The following is a 21,568-nucleotide window of genomic DNA, read 5'->3' on the forward strand; positions in this document are numbered from 1 at the left end:
CCCAAATCTTTTAAAAACAGGGGTACAACGAGCGGATACAGATTTGCTGCCGATCTGACGTCAAATCGTCAGCGGACCCACAGAAAATTGCTATCAGAAACAATGCCTGGCGTGTTTTGGACGTAATCTCATCTTTGTTTACATTAGCAAGCCTTGCTAACACTCAGAGCTAACCTATACTGTAGAGCACATGTGTTTTAAAAAGCAGGAAATAAAAAAAGGAACTCACCTTGTGATAAACCCGCAAGAGAAAAAGCATTTGAGCTCCATACTGTTTCAGAAATAATCTTTGATGTGGTTTAGAACAGGATGGCGTTTTATCACAGCAGAATTTAACTTTATCTCCGGTAGAATTCTGATCAGGCATTAGCTCCACCTCCCCTTTTTTTTTTTTCAAGCTAAGGACCCAAAATCCGCGTTTCTCTAACAGGGCTGCAAAAGAGGGATATGAGCAGTATGAGGCATGGCTACAATGGGTGAACTGTTTGGTATTTTAAGCAAAAAACTTGGCCCTACAATATATTTTTCCAATATAGCATAATAGGTCCACTTTAACTTTCAACTCCAAACATTCTCCTCATACTGTTTAAGCTTTCAGGCCTTTGTATTGAAATCAAGCAGCTTAACTTTAATACAAGGAAAAACTGTTGGTAAGAGATATGACAGATTTGTCCAAAGCACAAATGTGCTCATTTTAAGTTTTTGAAATATCTCTCAAACCCTTTCATTTTGGTTATTAAAATGTCCTAATACTTGAACAGAAAAGTATTTGCGTACCGGGAAAATAAGAGAAAATAAATAGGATAGAGAGTAATCAGGAGAATGGAATTTAAAATTAAATAAATAACGTTGTGTTTAATTGTACATTTCCCAAAAGATTGTAGATTGGAATAAACAAACAAAACTGATTCAATAGTTTAAAGACCTGAATTTCCTTGTGGAAAAAACCCCATCACAGTCAAACCACCAAAGAAGTTCTCTATCTAGAAGTTTCTGCAAGTGTATCTATTGGCTCCGCACATTAAAATCAGTGCAGTTTATACTGAAACTTTAATGCTCTCAACGTTAGTCTTTGTTAAACATAACAGCAGATAGAATTACTTTTCTGGATTCAATTGAGAAGCAGTTTTTGTAATAAAATACGACTCGGTTATATGGTGCTTTCCTTAGAAATTACAATTAGCTTATAGTGTAGAATTGATGCTCAAATAAAGATGTCAAGACACATCAGCTGCCAAGAAGAGGTAAACTCCTGAGGCTCATACCCACTTGTCCAACATAAAGACAAAGTCTTCTTATGGCACAATGGACTTTTCTATAAAACACCTAGCTTACATGGCAAGGACACTGAGCATCTGGCAGCAAGCTATGCCACTATACCTTATTGTGTGGTGGTATCATAGCCTCTTTCTGACATGGCATCGTCTCATTGCTTGGCTGCCAATACTCTCCTCCCCCCTCAGTGATGGGTTCTGCCATGCTGCCTCCACGATATCATCCCCTTTTTGTCTCATTGAGATTCAGCTTGGCACGCAGAAAATGCCCATTTCTTGGCACCAAATATTGGAGAGAGCAGCACAACAGAAACAATCAGTCTGTCCCTCACAGTCGTCTCTCGTTTCCGTCGATCATCATGGACAAACGCCAACCTGTAAAGGGTATTTTTTGCATTTCTTCATATACTGTACTTTTTTTCGGCGCCTGTGCATTTGACATCACGGATGTCTTTATTAAGTTCAACGTTTACCACTTTTAGACAAGCAGCTATAGGCATCTCTATTTAAAGCAACAGTGACTGAACGTGTCAGTGATATGTTTTTTGGGACATTGATTGTTCAAAATGAGTCTTACATGAAGGTCATGGATTTATAATACTATTCCTTCGTTATACTCTGCAACAGGGCAGCCATTTTCCTATCATCTGCAGCTTGGGGACTGACTTACTGTCAAAGGAAAACGATCACACCAAATGGGAACATTTGAACAAGATAAGAACCATTGCTTTAGTTTTACAATTGAAACCTACCCACACTTAATCGTAAAGGAGGTACTAGTTGGGGTTTAGATCTAGCAGCTTTGGTTTTAATGCATTAACAAACAGGATATTGGGAAACAATCAAAGTAAGAATGACTAAAAAAGTGTACCAGTCTGCAGGCCTAACTGGCCTGGGGTTGTGTGATGTATTCTGCTTGGGAATTATAACTTCTGTCTAATGTTATAGTAGCTGTAAAAGAACTGATGTTTCAATCAGACTGGCTGCTGTTCATTTAATGAAAGAATGCGAAAAACACTTTATGTTTTTAGTCTGATATTATTTTCATATTTTGTATGAAGATGAGCACACATCTTGAAACAACCAAATGTTTCTAGAAGTTTTCAATGCATCACCATCAAACAAATAATAGTCCATCACCACAACAAATGTGTATAGCCCACACAACTTTTCCTGCATAGAAAGTTGAGTCCACTTCTGTTTTCACTCCATCCTCTTTGCGTTGGCGAGGCATTTAGAATATTTTGATACCATTTACTGTCTAATTAATTCAACATCTTAATTAAGGCCTCCCACTCGCTGATGCCCTTGTGCCTTTTCATTCTGCCCCAATGTGCATGCCCTGGCACCATAGCTGAAAAGCTTGCCAAAACATTTCAATCACTGTCGGCATTAATTAGGCCAAAGAGAAATTCCGAATGTTAATGACCTGCCCAGCCGCTTTTCAGCCACCATGGTTCACATGCTAATTTATGCAAAGCACCCTGGCTTTTGCATGGGTTGACCATCGTTGTCTACCATAACAGTGTCTGGGCTCAGTCCGCTCAGCCAAAGTATGGCTCTGTCGGGGACCAGACAGCTCTGCCCAGCTTGTGTCCCAGACTCTAGCTGTTGGCACGGTAAACAGACTCCCTTTTCAATGGACTTTAAGTGGCTTTCACACAGAGCAAAAAGGGTAATATTCTAGAGTCAAACCTTCCGCTCCCCTATTAAACGACCTCAAGCGAAAACAAAAAATCATTTGCTGGATATCTTGGCACGCATATGGGAATCAGCAACAATCAACTCTGTGAAGTAATTTATGAACAAGCAATTCTTTTAGCCAGTCTCAACATCCCCTCTGCTATTCTTTGAGGGAAAATAAACAGTATTTCTTCTGGATAGGGGTTGGAAGGAAGAGGCAAAAGTTAACAGGTTGCACCACAGATGTTTGGTACTGGTGCCAAACGACTTTCTAAGATGGCAGAGGTACTGCCATTTTCCATCGTTCTTCCTTTGCTTTCTGGTTGTAGAGACAGAAATGACTGAACTGGGTGAAACATGCTTAAACTTTGCTTTTTCAAATCTCTGAGGGATAGGAGCTGGAGAGGCACGTTTTCGAGTAAAATAGGCACTGATACTTGGCACAGCTGCCCTAAATGATAAACCTTTTTCATGAAAGTAAGCTCTCTCTACAGTGGTTTATTTTGTATTTTGTAATCATTAAGAAAGCAGCATTTATTTTGCACATCACCAGTATGGGCAGTGTAGCCGATCACCTGTTGTTCTAAAACACTGGCAAAATACTTGCGGAGAGCAATGCTATCGGTCAGATACTGAACAACACTTACATGCACACAGTTGCACTGTCAAGCTAGTTGTAAGTATGGTGAACTGACCCTTGAGTTTACAACTCTCCAGCTAAAATGTGGTAAGCATAGAGACTGTATGCTCCTAGAAAGGAGCATACAGGAGTTATAAAACTGTTAACAGAATACCTAATTTCATGGCGATGGGGTTGTCATTTGAATAATGTTGTTTAACTGTTGTGAATGTTATTTTTGATATTGAAGCAGCTTACGGCAACCAAAGCCACAATTAAATGTCATAGGGAATTTATTTTAGAGTACTAAATGGACAACATGCAGGCCAATACTGTTGAAAATACTTGTTAACAATTGTTTGTCTCAGGTGGATCCAAAATATAACTTATTTTCTCTTTGTTTTTGTCTCACAGTTGGACCAAATAGATGTCTACTGCTGCCTGCAAGAGTATCTGTCCTTAAGGCTGAGGTAGTAGATTGAATAGTTGTGGGGTTTTTGTCCTCCCTTTGAGATAACTATACAATCTACTGTCTTTCCTAAGGAGACAGGTTGATCTTCCAAGCCAAAGCCTGTATGTTCATGGGAGGCTCTGTGGATAAAGGAACTCATGGACACATCAAGTAAAGTAGATATAGGAGATAGCACGTTCTTCACCTTTGAGTTGAAGACTATATAGTATATAGACAGATATACTGATGGAACTAGTCTAATCTAATGACAACACGTACTGAAGTTGGCACATAGAATAAAGTCATGATATTTGGTGCCGGAAATTGAGCCTGGCAAGGTGAGGTAGTAGGTTGTATAGTTTGTGGGATGGAGTAAATCCTACTCAGGCGATAACTATACAGTCTAATACCTTTCTTGAGAGGTACAATGAGTGCTTGGGATGAAGCTCATTCACATGGGTGGTAAAGGGGCCACTCTGACGCCATCATGTGGCCAAAGACTATGATCACTCTGAAGATTATGGAAAGTTTGGTAACTATACATGTTCACAAACATCGTAAGGCTCATTGCAATACTGACATATAAAGGCACTTTCATGGCCATCGCTGCGTAATTCAGTCACATTTTTACCAAATCGAAGTATGAAAAATTGTCAGCTTGAAATAGCTTAAATATTACATTCCCATGTTTTTTTACCAAATGTTTTTTTAAACGTTACATTTAACACCAATGATGTTAAATGCTAGATGCTAAAATATTTAAAATAGTGTTATGAATAAAATATATGAATATATTTCTAATTGTTGAGTATTTTGATCCACTTTCTGTGTGCTTTATTTGACATTTTAATTGATTTGCCTGATTGAATATAATTTGTGAAAATAAAGAGTCATTTATTATTATTAATGGGTTGTACAGGAAGAGATGTTTATCAGGTACACTGTTGATCAATTAAATAAAGCCATACGAAACTAATTTGGATTGCCTAAAATGTAGAATGTTGTTTAGTGTGATAGTTACTGAATCTGATGTATTGCTAAAAAAAGTTGTAATAGATCCTTTGAGAAAATAGTTACAAAATGAGTCACTATAAACTCAGTGTGTTTAGATATGAATCTGAACAGTATGCAAACTTCATACTTCAAACTTTGACTCCACTTCGAGCAATACAATTACTAACAAAGCACTTATATACTAACAAAGGACTGGCTTATCTAAAGCCAGTTGAGTAGCACTTAAAATAGTTTGGCTCTATGAAACCTGATGTACTATTTCTTCAAGTTTGTATCTTATTGGTCGAATGCACTTATTGTAAGCGTCAATGTTCATGATAAAATAGGAAATGACATTGTGGTTAATGCCTTCGCAACAGGAAGTTTTTTTTTTTGATTTAGCTGCATGCTGTATTAGAAGTTGAAAACCTGCTTTGAAAGTGCCCCTGTTTAATGTAGACTAAAGGAGTGATTCTCAAAAAGTGTTCAGTAGAACCTGGGGGTTTGTAAAAATAGTTTGGTATAAATTATATTTATTGTATTTTGGGCCAATAGAAACTCTGACACAATTGTAAATATTACATCAATAAGTTTTAGGATAAAACTACTTTCAATGGCATAAGAGTACAACTCGTAGTGAGCCCTGAAAAGTTTGAGAACCTCTGGACTATAAAAATGTAAAAGTACACTGGCTAAAAATTGTGGCTCGTAAATATGCAAAACCGATTTACAGAAGACAGAAAAGTAAATGCTCACTAATAGACTTTATTCATGGACATTACAGACCATTTTACTTGACTTTGGACTAATTACAAAAGCTGCTGTAGGTACAGAAGAAATTGGCTATATACAGTACAGTGGATTTCTTGATGAGGAAATAAGGAACTTAAAAAAAGATCTAATAACCACTCCTACTACTTCCGCTGAATTTCAGAAATAACAAAGTAAGACAAACATAAATCACAAAACAAATGACAGGCTAATAAAATAAATACTGCTCACGGAAGAAAACGTTTATTCATCTTTGAATTAAATTGATGTACCAATGAAATCAGGTGTCAGTGCCATTAATTGTGAGAAGTTCACGGTTTGGTGTCTATTCATTAAAATCTCTCCTGGCTACACAAATACTATATCTTGTTGTGACTCATTACCGATAATAGCATTTAAATAACTGACTGATTTTGATTTATTTTTACATTTAGCAGACCTAAATTAATTTCTCCAAGAACGTGGGTTTGGTAGTGAACCAGTAGGACAAATAAAATGTCTATGGTATTTGGTTAATGCTTCTTGTTAACGATGGTAGTAATAAAGAAATAGTTTGTTATGTTCGGGGGATACAGAACCCATTGAACAGAGAAATGTGAACATATATGTTACATAATAAAATCCAAAAGCTGTTCGGCGGGCGGAGTGACGCTGCGTAAAACTGCTGTGACGTCATCTTCAATGCGAACCACAAGGCCAATACATCAGCCGTTAGCTGTTAGCACTCAGAGCTCACAGCTCCTCATATCTGTTCAGAAACTAGACATATTCAGCCCGGTTGTTGGCCCGGTAAGAACCTCAATTTTGGAGGGCCAGAAAAAAAGGTGAAAAAGCCCTGAGCCCTACCGCTAGTGGAAAAGCAAAACAAAGCTTAAACCGTGCTACGTGCTGCAGTGGAAAAGCGCCATCATTTTATTATTAAGTTTACAAGCAATACAAGAATGTTTCTAAAGTATAGATAACAATGATAATTGTGCTTGAGATTTCTGAAAACAGACCTGTTTTTTAAAGATGTATTCTCTTTCGAAGATTGTGAAGGTTTTTACCATCAAACAGCGCTTTCTGTTGAAATACACATGAAGAACTGAAACTTGATAGAAACAGCAAAATAACACAATGTGAAACTAAAATAAAGCTCAAGTGGAAGTTGCCCTTCTTCTCTGCAAGACTGTTTTCGCTACACTCCCACTCACACACAATCCTGAACGTAACATATCTTTCTGAGGCTAGATGTGTTTACCGTATCAATACATCTTATGCTATCATCTTATGCCATTATCCCAAATACTAACGAAAGAAGCGAAGACAAACAAGGACATTTTCCTTCAATTATTATTGGCCTCACTGTTCAAGTTACTACTGGGATTGTCTGTTGTCTGGCTTGTCTGAGATCCTTGATTTATTTCTCCACATGAGATGTACTGTCTCCAGAGCTCTAAAGCTCTGGAGACAGTACATCTCATGTGGAGAAATAAATCAAGGATCTCAGACAAGCCAGACAACAGACAATCCCAGTAGTAACTTGAACAGTGAGGCCAANCATCTTTATTGTCATCGTTGTTTCTTGGTACACCGAGTGCACGCCGGGGAAGTCACACCGTCTCCAAACCGACGGAGGGGACCACGAAAGAGTAACGGCACATACTACTCTTGGTCGCTCGGATTATATAGTATATTTGCACACTTTATTCATAAATCTCTGCTACCCTACCGCTCTGGTGTACATTATTTCCCTAGATGGTTTGTAATGTAATACACTGATGTGTCACTCTACCATTATCCGTACGCGTCGACGGGTTCGGAAGGGGGGCGGGGGGTAAGCGCGTCTTTGTATTCGCGTGCGACTACCGCGGTGTGTGCGTCCTGTATGTGTTGGTGAGTCTTCGTGGTGTACATATCGATTAAGTTGTTGTCGGCGGGACCGGAGCTTCTGGTGGTGTCGGACTGTTGTCCATGTTAGCTTGATTCTTCTCCTAATTTTGGACAAAGGTAACTAGCAAACAGAGACCCTTACCGGCCATCGGTGCTCAGTTGTCCGTCCTGTACCCGGCAACAGAGTTAGCGCTCCTTTGACCGAAACGGTTCGGTTATAAAGTTCCTCGATGCAGTAGCTACGGCGGCTTCCTGACAAGGGTTAGAGGGTCGTTGAACTTAAGGTGCTCCGGCGCAGGAACCAAATCCCATTAAGCTCCGACGTGTACCCATCCCTGAAGCGCAGGAAGTTTTAAGGGGTAATTACGAAACGCGTGCCTGGTTAAAGGGGTTTAGACACCGCCTTTACTTCCGCCCGAGAGTATACTGCGTGCGGACGTGGTGACGATCCGGACAATGAGAAGCAAAGCTTACGGTCCTTCCCTAAGAATGGATCAAGACTTCCTTCACCTGGCTTCTGTACACGAAATTGGTTTCGTTCGTAGGAGCGCTAACTCTTTGCGACTGCCACATCGCCATCAATTACATTGCAATCAAATTATACGAGCACAGCACTTTAACGTTGTTGAAAAGCAAGTGGTCATCCTAAGATGCGAGACACTACGACTAAGTATAACTTGAGTTTCCTGAGCATACTAGCCTAGAGAAGTTACTGACTGAGTCTTCTGAGGTTCAGGCATTTTCCTAGGCCTAAAAGGTAGAGATTACTGTGTCAGATCGGATGCCTCGCGATGCATAAATGCCAGTGCACGATGCGCGGTAAGCCAACGCAATGGAAAAAGATAATGGATAAAAAACATAAATTATGTTAATTTGACTTGAATCTGTCACATTACTGGATCTCTATAGATATAAGCTGAAGAAGTTGTGTACAACATTTCAATTACACCAATTTTGGAGTCATTTACTTTATTTTGTTACACACATTGTTAATGATAAAATTAATGTAAAACATAAAAGTAAGAATAAGTGTTCATCTCCATCTCTTATATAGTAGGAGAGACGTCGAAGTACAGAAGATAATAATATTCGAGAAGTCAGTAACTCTTTCTCCCTTTTGTTAGTACAATAAATTCGTAGGTGGTCGATATTGTGTTTATAGTCGTTTTCACACAATAGCTCAACAAATAAACATAATATACACGTCGTTCATATATACGTCGACAACCCTTAGTCTGTCGAGTTCGATATTAGCAATTTATAGATAATTTTCTTTCCCCTGTGTACGTTTTTAGACTTTGATTCTGTGTTCAGACCTCCTGCCGTAATTCGTCTCCAGACCCAACATCCTCACAAGGAATTGCGGCAAAACGAAAGAGGTGCCCACAGGTCCACCTACCCGAGACAGGACTCTAGGCGACACGTGAAAAGTCTAATCCCAGGAAGAGGTCGTCTCAGTAAAAGAGGTCTTACAGGGTTCAATGTCTGCTTTTTGTTGCTTTTTATTTTTTTCACTTATTACTATAATTTGTCTCCAACGTATTTTCATAATAACGTTCGTAAATTGAGATTCTAAAGTCTGTTTGTTTAGGAATTTCTGGTAATTCTCACTACATGACAAAACCAAAAATTTTTTGATTTCTCTAATTTTCCTGTCGGTGTCGAACGTACGGGAAACCTGTCCGTGACGTTTTTGTTTTTAGTTCGTTTTCGCGGACGACAGACTAAACAGCTAACAGGAATAATAAACCTATCCTATTTCAAATTTATTTCTAGAAATTCGGATAATATTTCTACTAGTTTTCCTATGTACGCTCCTCACATCGAGGTTTTAGGCCCTTTTATTCGACGTAAGCACCCGGCGTAAGCCTCTCAGAGGAGAAAAAAATTTACCTTGTCGGAAGAAAGCCCGTCTTCACCTGCACTACGCAGATGTTTTACGTCGGGGCTCCCGTCGGGACTTAACTCTCGGTCTCCTCTTCCTTTCTCGGTGACGGCGGAAGGAGTCCAGCGAAATCTCCGGGACAAAAACCCCTAACCTCGTCGACTCCCTCTCGACGTGGAAAACCTCTGTTTTAGTTACCTTTCTCTCTCTTGTTCGGTGTTTGGGTGGGGCTCGTCGCTCGCTGTTCGCTGCCGCGGTGCTCGCGTGCACTTGGTCGTAACATGTTAAACTTTCACTGTCTTTAGTAAGAATAAAATCTGCCTATCCTCTCGCGCTCGCCCAGTAGACTCCGCTCGCTTGAACCGACATGCCTTTTTGACAACCTCTCGCTCTTTACCGACGGTATACCGCTTTCTCGGCCTCTTATGTATTGCCTTCTTCTTTACTATATTGTTCTTTTTCTTTTTTTTATGAACAGACAAACCCATTCTGCTCAATTTATTCCCCTACACACTAACAATTAGTTACGCTACAAAAATTAATACTTCCCATAAATCTCATCAACAGACACATTCATCATAACATACACTCTAAATATTAAATAATTTATTTTTATGACAATACTTGTCGCTATGCTTACAGATAACAACTATCAATGGTTCTCTTATGTAACATATAAATTATGAATTGTATTTGCGCTCATCTATCTATGGGACACTGTTTTTCTGTCGTATATCGCTCGTCACACACTGCGTTATTCTGGTCGGTATCAACTGGTCGTTTTGGTCGTATTCACCCAAAACAGTAACCACCTCACACCATACGACAATACGACATACGAAAAGTGGACTCCGCTCCTCTACTGCGGTCGTATCCTGCGTACGTATGCGCTCGTATCTTGTCCGTATGCGTCGTATCTGGTCGTATTGGTGCTATGGTCGTCTCTGGCTTCATGTTTACGATGTTTTGTGTTGTAATTCGACTATGTCCGTAAGGTTGCATAGACAAGAAGCTCGCCTCAAAAACAGGAGAAGTAGACACATGAAGCGGCATTCAAATAGACAAACGCCTGAGGAGACGAAGAAAGAGACGGCGTGTACCACGTGTATGACAGTCGGAGTTTGAGCATTCTGGAGAGACCTCAACAAATTACACGTCTCTTTTCAAATTTGATAAACGGACGAGTGGTAGAAGCAAACAACAAGCTAGACTTTTGAAATTAGAGGAAGATAAGGAGGACTTTTACAAAAAAGTTATAGAGATTGTTGTCCAGAAGGATACACTTCATCTTCAAGTCAAGGTAAGACCACAATTGTAATGAAAATGGGATCTTACTAAGAGAGAACAATCCAATATTTAGATTTTGGGTATCCTTTTGTTGAACAGTCTGTTTAAAATGAATCGAAACATCAGACTAAAAAAGCTTTTGAAAATAACAGAATATTTCGATTAAGGTCAAAATATAATATTTGTAAATCTGACTCTGAAAGAGTCAGTGCCTCACCAGCCATGAACCTCACCGCACGTCACGTATTCATCTGTTTAGCCTATTTATAATAATTATATTTATAATTATTCTTATCATGTAGACTCCTGCACTGCTATTTTGCACTTCTGGTCAGATGTCTAACTTACATTTCGTCACTAGTACATATAGAGACAAAGTTGAATCTGAATCTGAAATATGATTTCCCAAATCTGTGTATACTTTTTACAGTAATCTCTAATTAATCAGGCCACTTCAGGGCCCCAATTCACTGTCTTTATAATTGAATAGTCTTTGGGGAATTATTTTTTATTGAAAGTATAGTTTAAATAATTGTTAACTGGCTTTATAATTGTTTTCCGTGACAGAATAAACTTTATGCATGACAAGTTAATGGCACCAAATATCACTGTCACCTTTGCAAAATGTCAATTATAATAGACATATAAACAAACTTAATTTAAAATAATAATTAAGGTGTAATTTGGGCTAATTCGATAATTGAATGCAAATATGGTAATCAAGTATTGTATGTAAGTCAGTAACATTCATTCTTTTGATGCATATTATAAGATGATAAATACACCACCAGTGGTACAAAGACAACACAGCAGATACGTGAGAGAAAAACATTCTCAGAGTTTAAGAACAAGGATGTGGGATTCTTATTGGTATCAAAAGTATTATATGCTGTTACTGTAACTGAATTGACAAATGCAGCACAATACAAATCAGCTCAGTGTTGACTGTGACATTGTACCTGAAAGAAACTCATGGATTAGTGGAATAGTGGCTTGTTGACCTTGATGTTTGCATGGTGAATTTGGTTGTGGCTTACTTACCTTCCATGCTTTAGGGCAGCAGTTTAAAAACAAAGTATTTTGCACGGTCACAAATCTGTGTCAATAATCACAAAACATAAAATGTGGTAAAATTACTTTAACGGTAAAGTTACTTGTGTAAGATGCATTTGTTGTCAATGTTTTTTTCTTTCTTGAAACCACAATATTTTTATTTGATCCAGCATTAAAAAAAATGAAATTCTATAATACAATGACAAACAAGTATAATGTCATTAGCCTGCAAAAAGATGCAGATGCATAGCTTGAAGGCAAAGTAAAAAAAAACTTGTGTGGCCAAGAACTTCCTCAAAGGTTTCACAATAACTAGATGAATGATATAAATGCCCAACAGCACAGTCTCAGACTCACATTCAGACACGCAACACCATCAGCTATCAAACATTAGTCAGAGAGTCACAGGAAGCAGAATGAATGTGGAGGAAATTATCTACACGTTTTTCGAGGTGCTCATTGCTGTTAGCTGCTGTCTTGGTAATATGTTGGTGATTTTGGCGCTGTGGACCAGTAAAATCATTCAGGAGCCCACCTTCAGTCTTATCGTCAGTCTGGCTGTGGCTGACTTTTTGGTCGGCTGCGTTGCCATACCGATGGCTGTGGTGGTGGACGGACGAGTGCCCACTTCATTTCATGGCTGTGTCTTCATCAGCTGTGTGGTCATCCTGTTGACTCTGGTCTCAGTTTTGTCCCTCACGGCTATTTCTGTGGACCGCTTCCTCCGGGTGCATATCCCTCTCTGGTAAGACCTCTTCTGGATTGTTTATTGTGCAGAGAAAAGTTAAATATTGCTGCTCAATTTGGCTTTAAATCATAAGCCTTACATCAATATCTATTTTATGTTAAACTCATCTCTTGCCCTTTTGCATGGATTGCACTATAACAACTGTACATCACTACAATGACTTGATTGTTTCATATAATTTGTAAATGCACTGTGTATTTTTAATACATGATTAATGTTATCAGGATTACATTTTTTTTTCTTTGTAGGTACAAAAGGACTGTGACGCAGAGACATTCTTGCCTTGTGGTCGCAGCATGTTGGCTTTTTGCAATACCACTGAGTTTTGTTCCCGTGCTTGGATGGTACAACCATGACACCCTGTCTAAGTCAGCAAACTCTATTACCTGTGAGTTTATTGCTGTTATCCCCATGTCATACCTGGTTTACTTCAACTTTGTTCTCTGCTCCCTGATACCACTGTTGGTGATGACCGCTCTTTACGGCTACATCTTCTACACCATCCGAGGAAACCTTCGAGATAAACCAGGCAACGGAGCTCAGAAACAGTGTCAGAAGTACCTGAAGAAAGAGAAACAGCTGGCAGGATCTCTGTCCCTGGTCTTGGCTCTGTTTGTCTTGTCCTGGCTCCCTATCCACATTATAAACTGCATTACTTACTTCCGTGGGAATAACGATATACCAGTTGTATATATCTATGTTGGCATTCTGCTTTCTCATGCTAACTCGGCTGTAAACCCAGTTGTGTATGCGTTCAAAATAGAAAAGATCAAGACAGCGTACCTAAAGCTCTGGAGACAGTACATCTCATGTGGAGAAATAAATCAAGGATCTGAGACAAGCCAGACAACAGACAATCCCAGTAGTAACTTGAACAGTGAGGCCAATAATAAGTGAAGGAAGATTTGTTTGCTTCTTTGTTGCAAGCTTATACTCATATTGTTACATCTAAAAGATCCATACATTTTCTTGTATGTATTTCATTTAGCTTTTGCACGTTTTTAGTTCAGAAATCTTTGTTTTTATAGTTTATCAGTGTTTTTTTATTTGATCAAAGCATTGTAATATGTTTGCTGGAGAAGAAATCTGAAGCAGTTCACTCAATTCCTACGAACTGTCTTTTCCTGCGGCGAATGCTTCTTGGCAAAATAAATAATCTTGATCGACTGGAAACTTCCTGCTTTGCACTAATGTCAGAGGCAACTGTGTGAGACTGGTCTTGTATGTAAACTTAAAATGTCTTTTTTTTTCAGTCTTATTTTTTTGTACAATACTCAATCAATCAATGTTTATTTATACAGCCCAATATCACAAATGTTACATTTGTCTCAGTGGACTTCACAGTTTGTACAGAATATCAGTATGACAATATGACACCCTCTGTCCTTAGACCCTCACATCGTACAAGGAAAAACTTCCAGAGAAAACCCACAGTTTAAAGGGGAAAATGGGAGAAACCTCAGGGAGAGCAACAGAGGAGGGATCCCTCTCCCAGGACGGACAGACGGGCAATAGATGCCGTGTGTAAATCAAAAAGATAATACATTTACAACATAGGTAGACCAAATGTTTGGAAATGCATGTGTCTATAATAAGAAGATGAATCCACGAGGATGTCAGCAATCTTGTGGGAGCCATCAGGGAAGTAGTATGGTGAGAGTCAGGCAGGACCGCAGAGACAGGTTCAGCCACGACTCAACAATACTGGAATACAGTGACCTTTCTTGTATCCTGATTGCAAAATGCTCTTCAAAGTCTTCCCTTTCTCACCAAGCCCAAATATCTCAACATCTACTACATGGATTCCATAGAATTTGGTACTCATGTTCATGTTTCTCTCAGGATGATTGAATCACTTTTCATCCAGTGCCATTATATCTAATGTATAAAATAAAACTAATGACATTACAATGAGCCTTAGCTGTACTTTGGGTTTCCAGCTAATCATTTATAAAATGAACATCAGGCAGTATTAAAGAAGGCTTGAAAATAGCAATTAAGATCACATAAACGTTAAAAGGTTCAATGAGGTTAGAAATAAAGTGTGTTCAGGGACTTTTTCTCAAAGACTTAAATACAATCAGAGCTTTGCTGCAACCAGGAGGCGCACCCCCTGTTGGTCATTAGATAGAATGCAAGGGCACTTTCCAGTGAGCATGCAGATATTCCAACAAGTCCTCCAACTCATACGACCAAATAGGTCGATTGTTCAGCAGCTTATTACGACCTATAGTCACGCTTTAAAGTTTAGCACCTCTTCTACGTAAAACAAAACTGTTAGTGGAAGGGCACTCAAAGCGGGGCGGGAGCGAGGTTACTTGGTAATCTGGTAATCATTCCATATTTTCGTTTTTTCGTTTTTTCGTCGCGGTATATCTATGTTTGCCGCGACCGTTTTCCGGAGAGCTGCGAGAAAGGCAAATGCACAAATTATTTCTTTTTTTTAACCCTACCCTCTATGTGCCTAATGAATGGAAAAAAAAATTAATACAAAAGAACAATAGACAGTAACCCAAGTCAGGACGAAGTAAGTGTTTGGCATTGTAAAAAAGAGAAACGTCCAAATACTGCTACCATTCAAGGAAAAAAATAAAGATAAAGGACGAAAAATTTGTGTACACGAGATTGTCGTCCCAAAGGGTTTCACCCCTCCAGCCGCTCTGGGACTCACCCCAGCGCTCTACTAATCTTTTATTTTTGCCTTTTATTTTTTTATTAACTAATTCAAAAAATATTTAATGTAAAAAAAAAATTTCAATAATTATTGATTGCACGAGGGGGAAACTGTTAGTGATCGCGGTCACAAAAAGTCTTTTATTTTAATTAAGTGAGTCGGGGGGGTCGGGGGGGGTGGCGGGCTGTCCCCTGCGGTCAGAGACCGTGACAATAAAACCCCCAGCGCCCGACTTTTCAAACCCTTTGGGACGTGTCATGACCAATCGAGACTCACAATCGCTCCGAACGATTACATTTGTTCTGCCTCTAATGCATGTTTGTGCAGTCCGTAAACAAAAACTATCGGTTGAAAGACACCCCAGGCGACGGCTAAACTTCTGCAGACGAGCCGTTCGTTTAGACATAGGCGTGACACATGTGGGCAAAAATTTTCTCTAAAACCCATGGCCTCTCTTTTTCTCTCTCCCAAAATAAAAGACTGCGACGCACTCAAGGGGCTGCGTGGCCACTGTGTGTAAAATACATAATTTTCTGTAGTGTTTTAACGTAAAACGTACTATCCAGGGAAAATCATATATATACGTAGGTGCAGTGTATAAGTCTAAAGTCAGCCCGTAATAGAAGGTCCAACACGTGTTTCCAGAAGATTAGTCCCCGAGATTATTTTATCTCTTGATGCACGTCTACACATCATAAATTACGTTCGGCTTGGCACATAATGTTACGGCAATACACTACTGAAAGTTTCTTCTTTTCGTTCTTTGAGCCTTATTTAAAAAAAAAAAAAATTACAAAAGCCTAAAGTTGTAGCGTAATGTGTGGTATATGGTATGCTGGGAGGCCTCGCCAAACGTTAACGGCGCGTTTAACAAACAAAACAATGTNACCACCACAGCCATCGGTATGGCAACGCAGCCGACCAAAAAGTCAGCCACAGCCAGACTGACGATAAGACTGAAGGTGGGCTCCTGAATGCTTTTACTGGTCCACAGCGCCAAAATCACCAACATATTACCAAGACAGCAGCTAACAGCAATGAGCACCTCGAAAAACGTGTAGATAATTTCCTCCACATTCATTCTGCTTCCTCTCTGACTCTCTGACTAATGTTTGATAGCTGATGATCTATTGTCTCTGAGTGTTTGTCTAAGACGGAATGTGCTCTTGTGAAAACTTAAAGGAAGTGCTTAGCCTGTCAGCAGTTCTTTTAATAATATATTTAAAGTGAATTTAGTCTGCAAGTAAGATCCAGCCACAGTTGAGGTGGTTTATATTTGTGTCAAATAACAAGCTATCAGGCCAGAACAGAGGAAGCCACAAAACCACATCCTTCATTGAATAGTGTGCTATACATCCAAACAGAACCACTGGTATAAAGCATCTTGACAAGTGTAGATGATGTCGTGTTTATGCCGATTAGGTGGTGCATTGCATTCTGGTAAACATTTAAGCAAGAAATTCATTTTCCTTTAGTCAGGATACTTTGAGTTTCCAGTGCACTCTGCGTCATTTGAGGTGCACTCACCAGTGCACTCTGCGTCATTTGAGGTGCACTCACCAAAAAATACAAAACCATAGTTCAAGCATGTTGACTTATCTAAAAAGGCCCCATTTTTCAATGCTCTAATAGTATATAAATAATAAAACAAATAGTTAATAAGTATTTATACTATAAGTGAACAGTTATAGAATAATATGTGGGTTTTCTGCTCCAGCACAACACTTTGATAGCTCTTAATTCAACAAGATGACTTGAAATATTTATTTTCCAGATCCAGATCCTACTTTTGGAGCATTTCTTCCTTAAATGTCACACTATGCTTTATCACAATGTTTTTAGCTGATTGACCATCATTTATATGTAATATATGTTTTATTTTGTTTCAGCTCTATTAGCTCCATGTTTTCTTTTTGTGCCTTTCATTTTTGGAGAATAGTGTGCAGCGTTTTTAAGAACGTAAACTGTCTGGAAATGTGACAAAATGAAGTATACTGAAACCAATGTACATACCCTACATTCTTAAAATGTCCTTAAATCACTGTGTATCATGGATTTAGGACACACTACTAGTCGTGTTGTTGTGACACAAATTTGAAATAATTAACCCTGCAGTATTTGCATTTCAGTTTGTGTAATAAGTAAACATGAAGGATTTCCCGTCATGCTTACACTCTGGGTTACATCAGTGCAGTTTGAACCCTCTCAGACAGGGTGGATGCATATTGCACAGAATTAATTGGTCAGTGATATCTTTATAACACTGACCTGAGAGCGATGAAGAGGAATCACAGCCACGATGAAGACTCTGTGTGTCGCTGCTCTTGTGCTGAGTCTCTCCTCAGTGTGCCAGCCTGCGCCGCTGGCCTGTGAGAAGCTGCTGCAGCCAGTGAACAAGGCTCCAGATGTAAGTCTCCTTTCACATTTATAACTCCCTTTGTATTTTTCTTAGTTTTATTAGACAGATCTAGGTTGAATATACTGTAACGATTTGTGCTACATTTCTTTTTCCCTGGGCAAGCAACATCCTCACTGTTAAAGTTGTATTTTGAAACATAAAGGAAACATACATTTGACATATATCATATTTCTTATTTCAGTTGACTGGGAATTGGCGAGTCATAGCCATGTCCTCTGAGATATGTTTGTGGTCATTACTCATGAGGTATGTTTTATGGCCAAGTGTTGAAGTGGACATTACCTCTACAGAGACACCGAACACATTTATTGACAACTACAAGGGGAAATCAATGTAAGCAACCTTATTTACTGTTGTTGTGGTTAATTATCAACATGAATCTGATGCATATCTCTCTGTATTTGTATACTTAATATTTGTGCATCATACATCAACATGTCTTGTGTGGATGTTCTTTCAGTTAAATCTTTAAAACATGCTTTTCAGGTTCGGAGTATGCAACAATGGTTCTGGAAATGGATTTGTGTATGGGAACAGCATATCCACTGGGAAATGTAAGATGTTTTTTTAAGGACCGATGCTCTTTAATTATCTTCTTAAAATCACTATTTTGAAACTAAAGACTTGTTTTTAATATATTACAAGTTCTACACTGTATTTTTAATATCATCCACAAACAATGATTTGAATTACTGTATGTTATATATATTTTCAACATCTGGATAAGATGTAGTGTTTATGTGATTATAAAGTGATAGTTTTTATGTAAATGATTTAATTATTACCATCCGTATGCTTTAAGTGTTTCCAACAGATAGCCCATATGATGAACCAGTGGTGCTGCTGCAGAGTGGCTGTCCTGACTGTGTCGTTTTGAAGCAGGATCACCGATTTAACGCCTACATATTGCTTATCAGTAAGGAGAAAAACATTTAAAAATGTAAACTAAAATGAAAAACGATGTAATAATATTTTCAATTGAGGTGACACACATTAACATATAGCTTAACCTTTAGATGCATAAGTGGGCATTTTTTGACCCGGTGAGGTGGTTTTCTTGAAGTATCTTTGTAATTACATTTTTTTATCATTTCATATTCCAGCCATTCCTCAAAAAATGTGTTGGATATCATGCCATTCAAATTTTAAATTGAAATTGTATACATTTTAAGAAATTGTACCCCAAGCTTCCATAAGTGGGTCAAAAACGACCCGCATGCATTTTTTATGGAATCCTATGGGAACCTTTGATTCTTATCACCTGTTGCTGTCAGGAATACATTCACTGTAGACCACAGAGACTACATCACAAGTGGCACCTCTCAGGAAGATTATTTTACACAGCAAGGTCTGATACCAGTCAATATAATAATAATAATAATAATAATAATAATAATAATACTTTTATAGGGCTTTTCAAGGACTCAAAATCGCTTTACAATATAAGGGAAGGTTAGGGTGGGGGGTATAGGACTATCAAACTTGATCAACCAGCATGGACCATGCTGGTTGATCAAGTTTGATAGTCCTATACCCCCCACCCTAACCTTCCCTTATATTGTAAAGCGATTTTGAGTCCTTGAAAAGCCCTATAAAAGTNTGGGGCCGGGCCCGCCCATCCAGGATTTGGGCCCGCCCATACAGGATTTGGGCCCGCTGTTTTAATCAGGGCTGAAAACAACATATTAATTTTTTTATTATTAGGCCTATGTGTATTGTTGTTATTTGTAGGGCTTTGTCCTAATATTTATTTTTGTGTTGAAAGATTGGTTTAATATCATTTTTGCTATGAAATTCTGAATAAAATTCTGAATGAAAGGCTGCGCGCGAGACTGGTTTTTCGCTGGATTGAGTCGTGTGGGTTTTTGAGTGAGATGAGGCACAGCAGCCTGTCAGTTTACTCTTGCTAGGTTAGTTTGGCTATTATCATTTATATTTATCTGCAACAATGGATATCAGGAAGTGGTTCACGAAAGGAATATGGCAACTCAGCGCCAGATGCAGGCACATTAGAATAAATCAGTTACGTTACCAACGAGCTAGCAAGCCAGCCAGGGACAAGGGACGCTGGCAATCAATTATATTTTGAAGAGAAATTGACTCTCAAGCCGGCTCTCTCATAAACTGCTCTGTGCGCAAGCAGACCGCTGCACACGCTCTCTGCCTCGCTCCATCTCTCTCTCTCCCTTTCTCTCCATCGCTCAACCTCACTCCACCTCTCCACCCTGTGTGTGCTCAAGTTTGCCTGTGTGCTTGCCCAAGTTGGCACAGCGTTACAAATGTGCCACAAAACCGACCAATGGATGTATAAGACCGTCAACAGCCTTATGGCAACCTAAAACCCCTCTCTTTCCGTAACAACAATTCACGAGCGCCTCCCTCCTCCCCCCCTTGACAAATCGCGAGCGTCTAACAGCCCCAAAATAAAGTCCTGGGCCGCCGGACAGCTCAGTTGTTGGAGCTGGCAAATTATTAAATATTGATGAGTAAAACAAGCTGCTCTGGGCTACAGTTAAGCCCGGAGCCTGTTTTTCAGGCCTCAGGCTCGAAAATGACATGCCCAGAACAAATGACTATCTTCACTTCTAAAAGGGGTACATTAATAATCTTTTTTCTCAAAGCAATGATAAACCTGTGAGTTTGCTATAGAAGTGTCAGAATCAATATCGATGTTTTTATTTTAAAGTAAATTCAGATTGAACATAGTCAAAAAATGTAAATGATAGTTTCCGTCTAAAAAAAAACATGACTTATAGTGAAAACCACCCTTGAATGATGGGATAGACAAAAAGCTTTAGGAATCCAAATGATAACATATAATAAGAACCCTGTATCAAGATTGATGCAAAACAAGTTAAATTTGACCTTTTTAGAGAGATTTAGCAAAAATAAGTCCAGGCGGTCTCACCTCTGGGTGTATTTGCCGTATCTCTGGAACCCATTGGTCAATTTGGGTGATTGACACCTCTTTGTAATCGTTAGAGCCAATAGAATCGGGGGGAAGTTCCTAAATCCATCTAAACATTACCATTGGTGAGTTAGAATGATGTGCTCGCAGCATGCCCAAAACCGGAAGTTCTGTTACATTCTATATGAAAAATAGGTTTATTGCCATAAATGTTATGATGGATTATCAGTAATCATTTCAAAGTGACACAGAGACATTGGATTAACCTTCAGCAGCGTTTAAATGCGTTTTAATGCCGTTGAACACAACTTTTGATCAGAAAACAGCAAAGATTAGATGTATTTTCCGTTTTGGCTCCGTAGAGTGAAGTTGTGTGTTGTCTTTCCTAGCTTTCGCTGCCGTGAGTTTTGGTCGCACAGTGATGATACTTATACCAATGGAATTTGTGGAATCTCAGCTTTCATATGATATCTAGTTTGTGCAGATAGCATGAAGTATAAAATATCGCTACCATGAGTTATGTGCGTTAGAATTGTTGGAGATGGAATTGTATGGACATAGATGTTAGCAGAACAAGATGTGATGTGACTGCATGTTGGCTAATAAAGTTGGCTAGTAAAGCTAGTCTAAAGATACAATATTTTTTGTTTAGTGTCTTCTGTCATTGTTCTTGCTGCGTATGTTGGCCAGGACAGTCTTAAGAAAGACAATATTTAATCTCATTAAAGCTTTAAATTAAGAAGCCACACATTTAGGGACATTGGAATTACATGGTGCAGTTTTGTTAGTTTTTTTGTAATTTATTGTCAAGACCACAGTAGAAGTTCCAAAATAATTTAAAATAAATTAAAATGCATATTTGCAACCTATCTTTTTTTGATGAATCATCTCTTAAAAATATATCAGTTTTAAAAAAACGGTTTTATGTGTC

The 21,568-nt window shown here is 38.7% G+C and overlaps 1 protein-coding gene across 1 annotated transcript; it reads left to right on the forward strand.

The window, feature by feature from the left end:
• The first annotated feature begins 12,253 nt into the window (after positions 1–12,253).
• Positions 12,254–13,533, forward strand: LOC104941431 (adenosine receptor A1-like). Its single transcript, XM_010766533.1, has 2 exons — positions 12,254–12,633; positions 12,885–13,533. The coding sequence occupies exons 1-2, from the start codon at positions 12,305–12,307 to the stop codon at positions 13,531–13,533; spliced, it is 978 nt and encodes a 325-aa protein (XP_010764835.1). The 5' UTR covers positions 12,254–12,304.
• Positions 13,534–21,568: the final 8,035 nt, after the last annotated feature.

Source organism: Notothenia coriiceps, unplaced genomic scaffold (genome assembly GCF_000735185.1).
Source record: "Notothenia coriiceps isolate Sejong01 unplaced genomic scaffold, NC01 NC01_scaffold00000311, whole genome shotgun sequence".
Taxonomy (NCBI): domain Eukaryota; kingdom Metazoa; phylum Chordata; class Actinopteri; order Perciformes; family Nototheniidae; genus Notothenia; species Notothenia coriiceps.

Excerpts from the sequence above, each read along its gene's own strand:
- LOC104941431 (XM_010766533.1), top strand. The coding sequence starts at position 12,305 with ATGAATGTGGAGGAAATTATCTACACGTTTTTCGAGGTGCTCATTGCT. Across the intron at positions 12,634-12,884 it reads CGGGTGCATATCCCTCTCTG|GTACAAAAGGACTGTGACGC; the intron begins GTAAGACCTCTT and ends TTTTCTTTGTAG.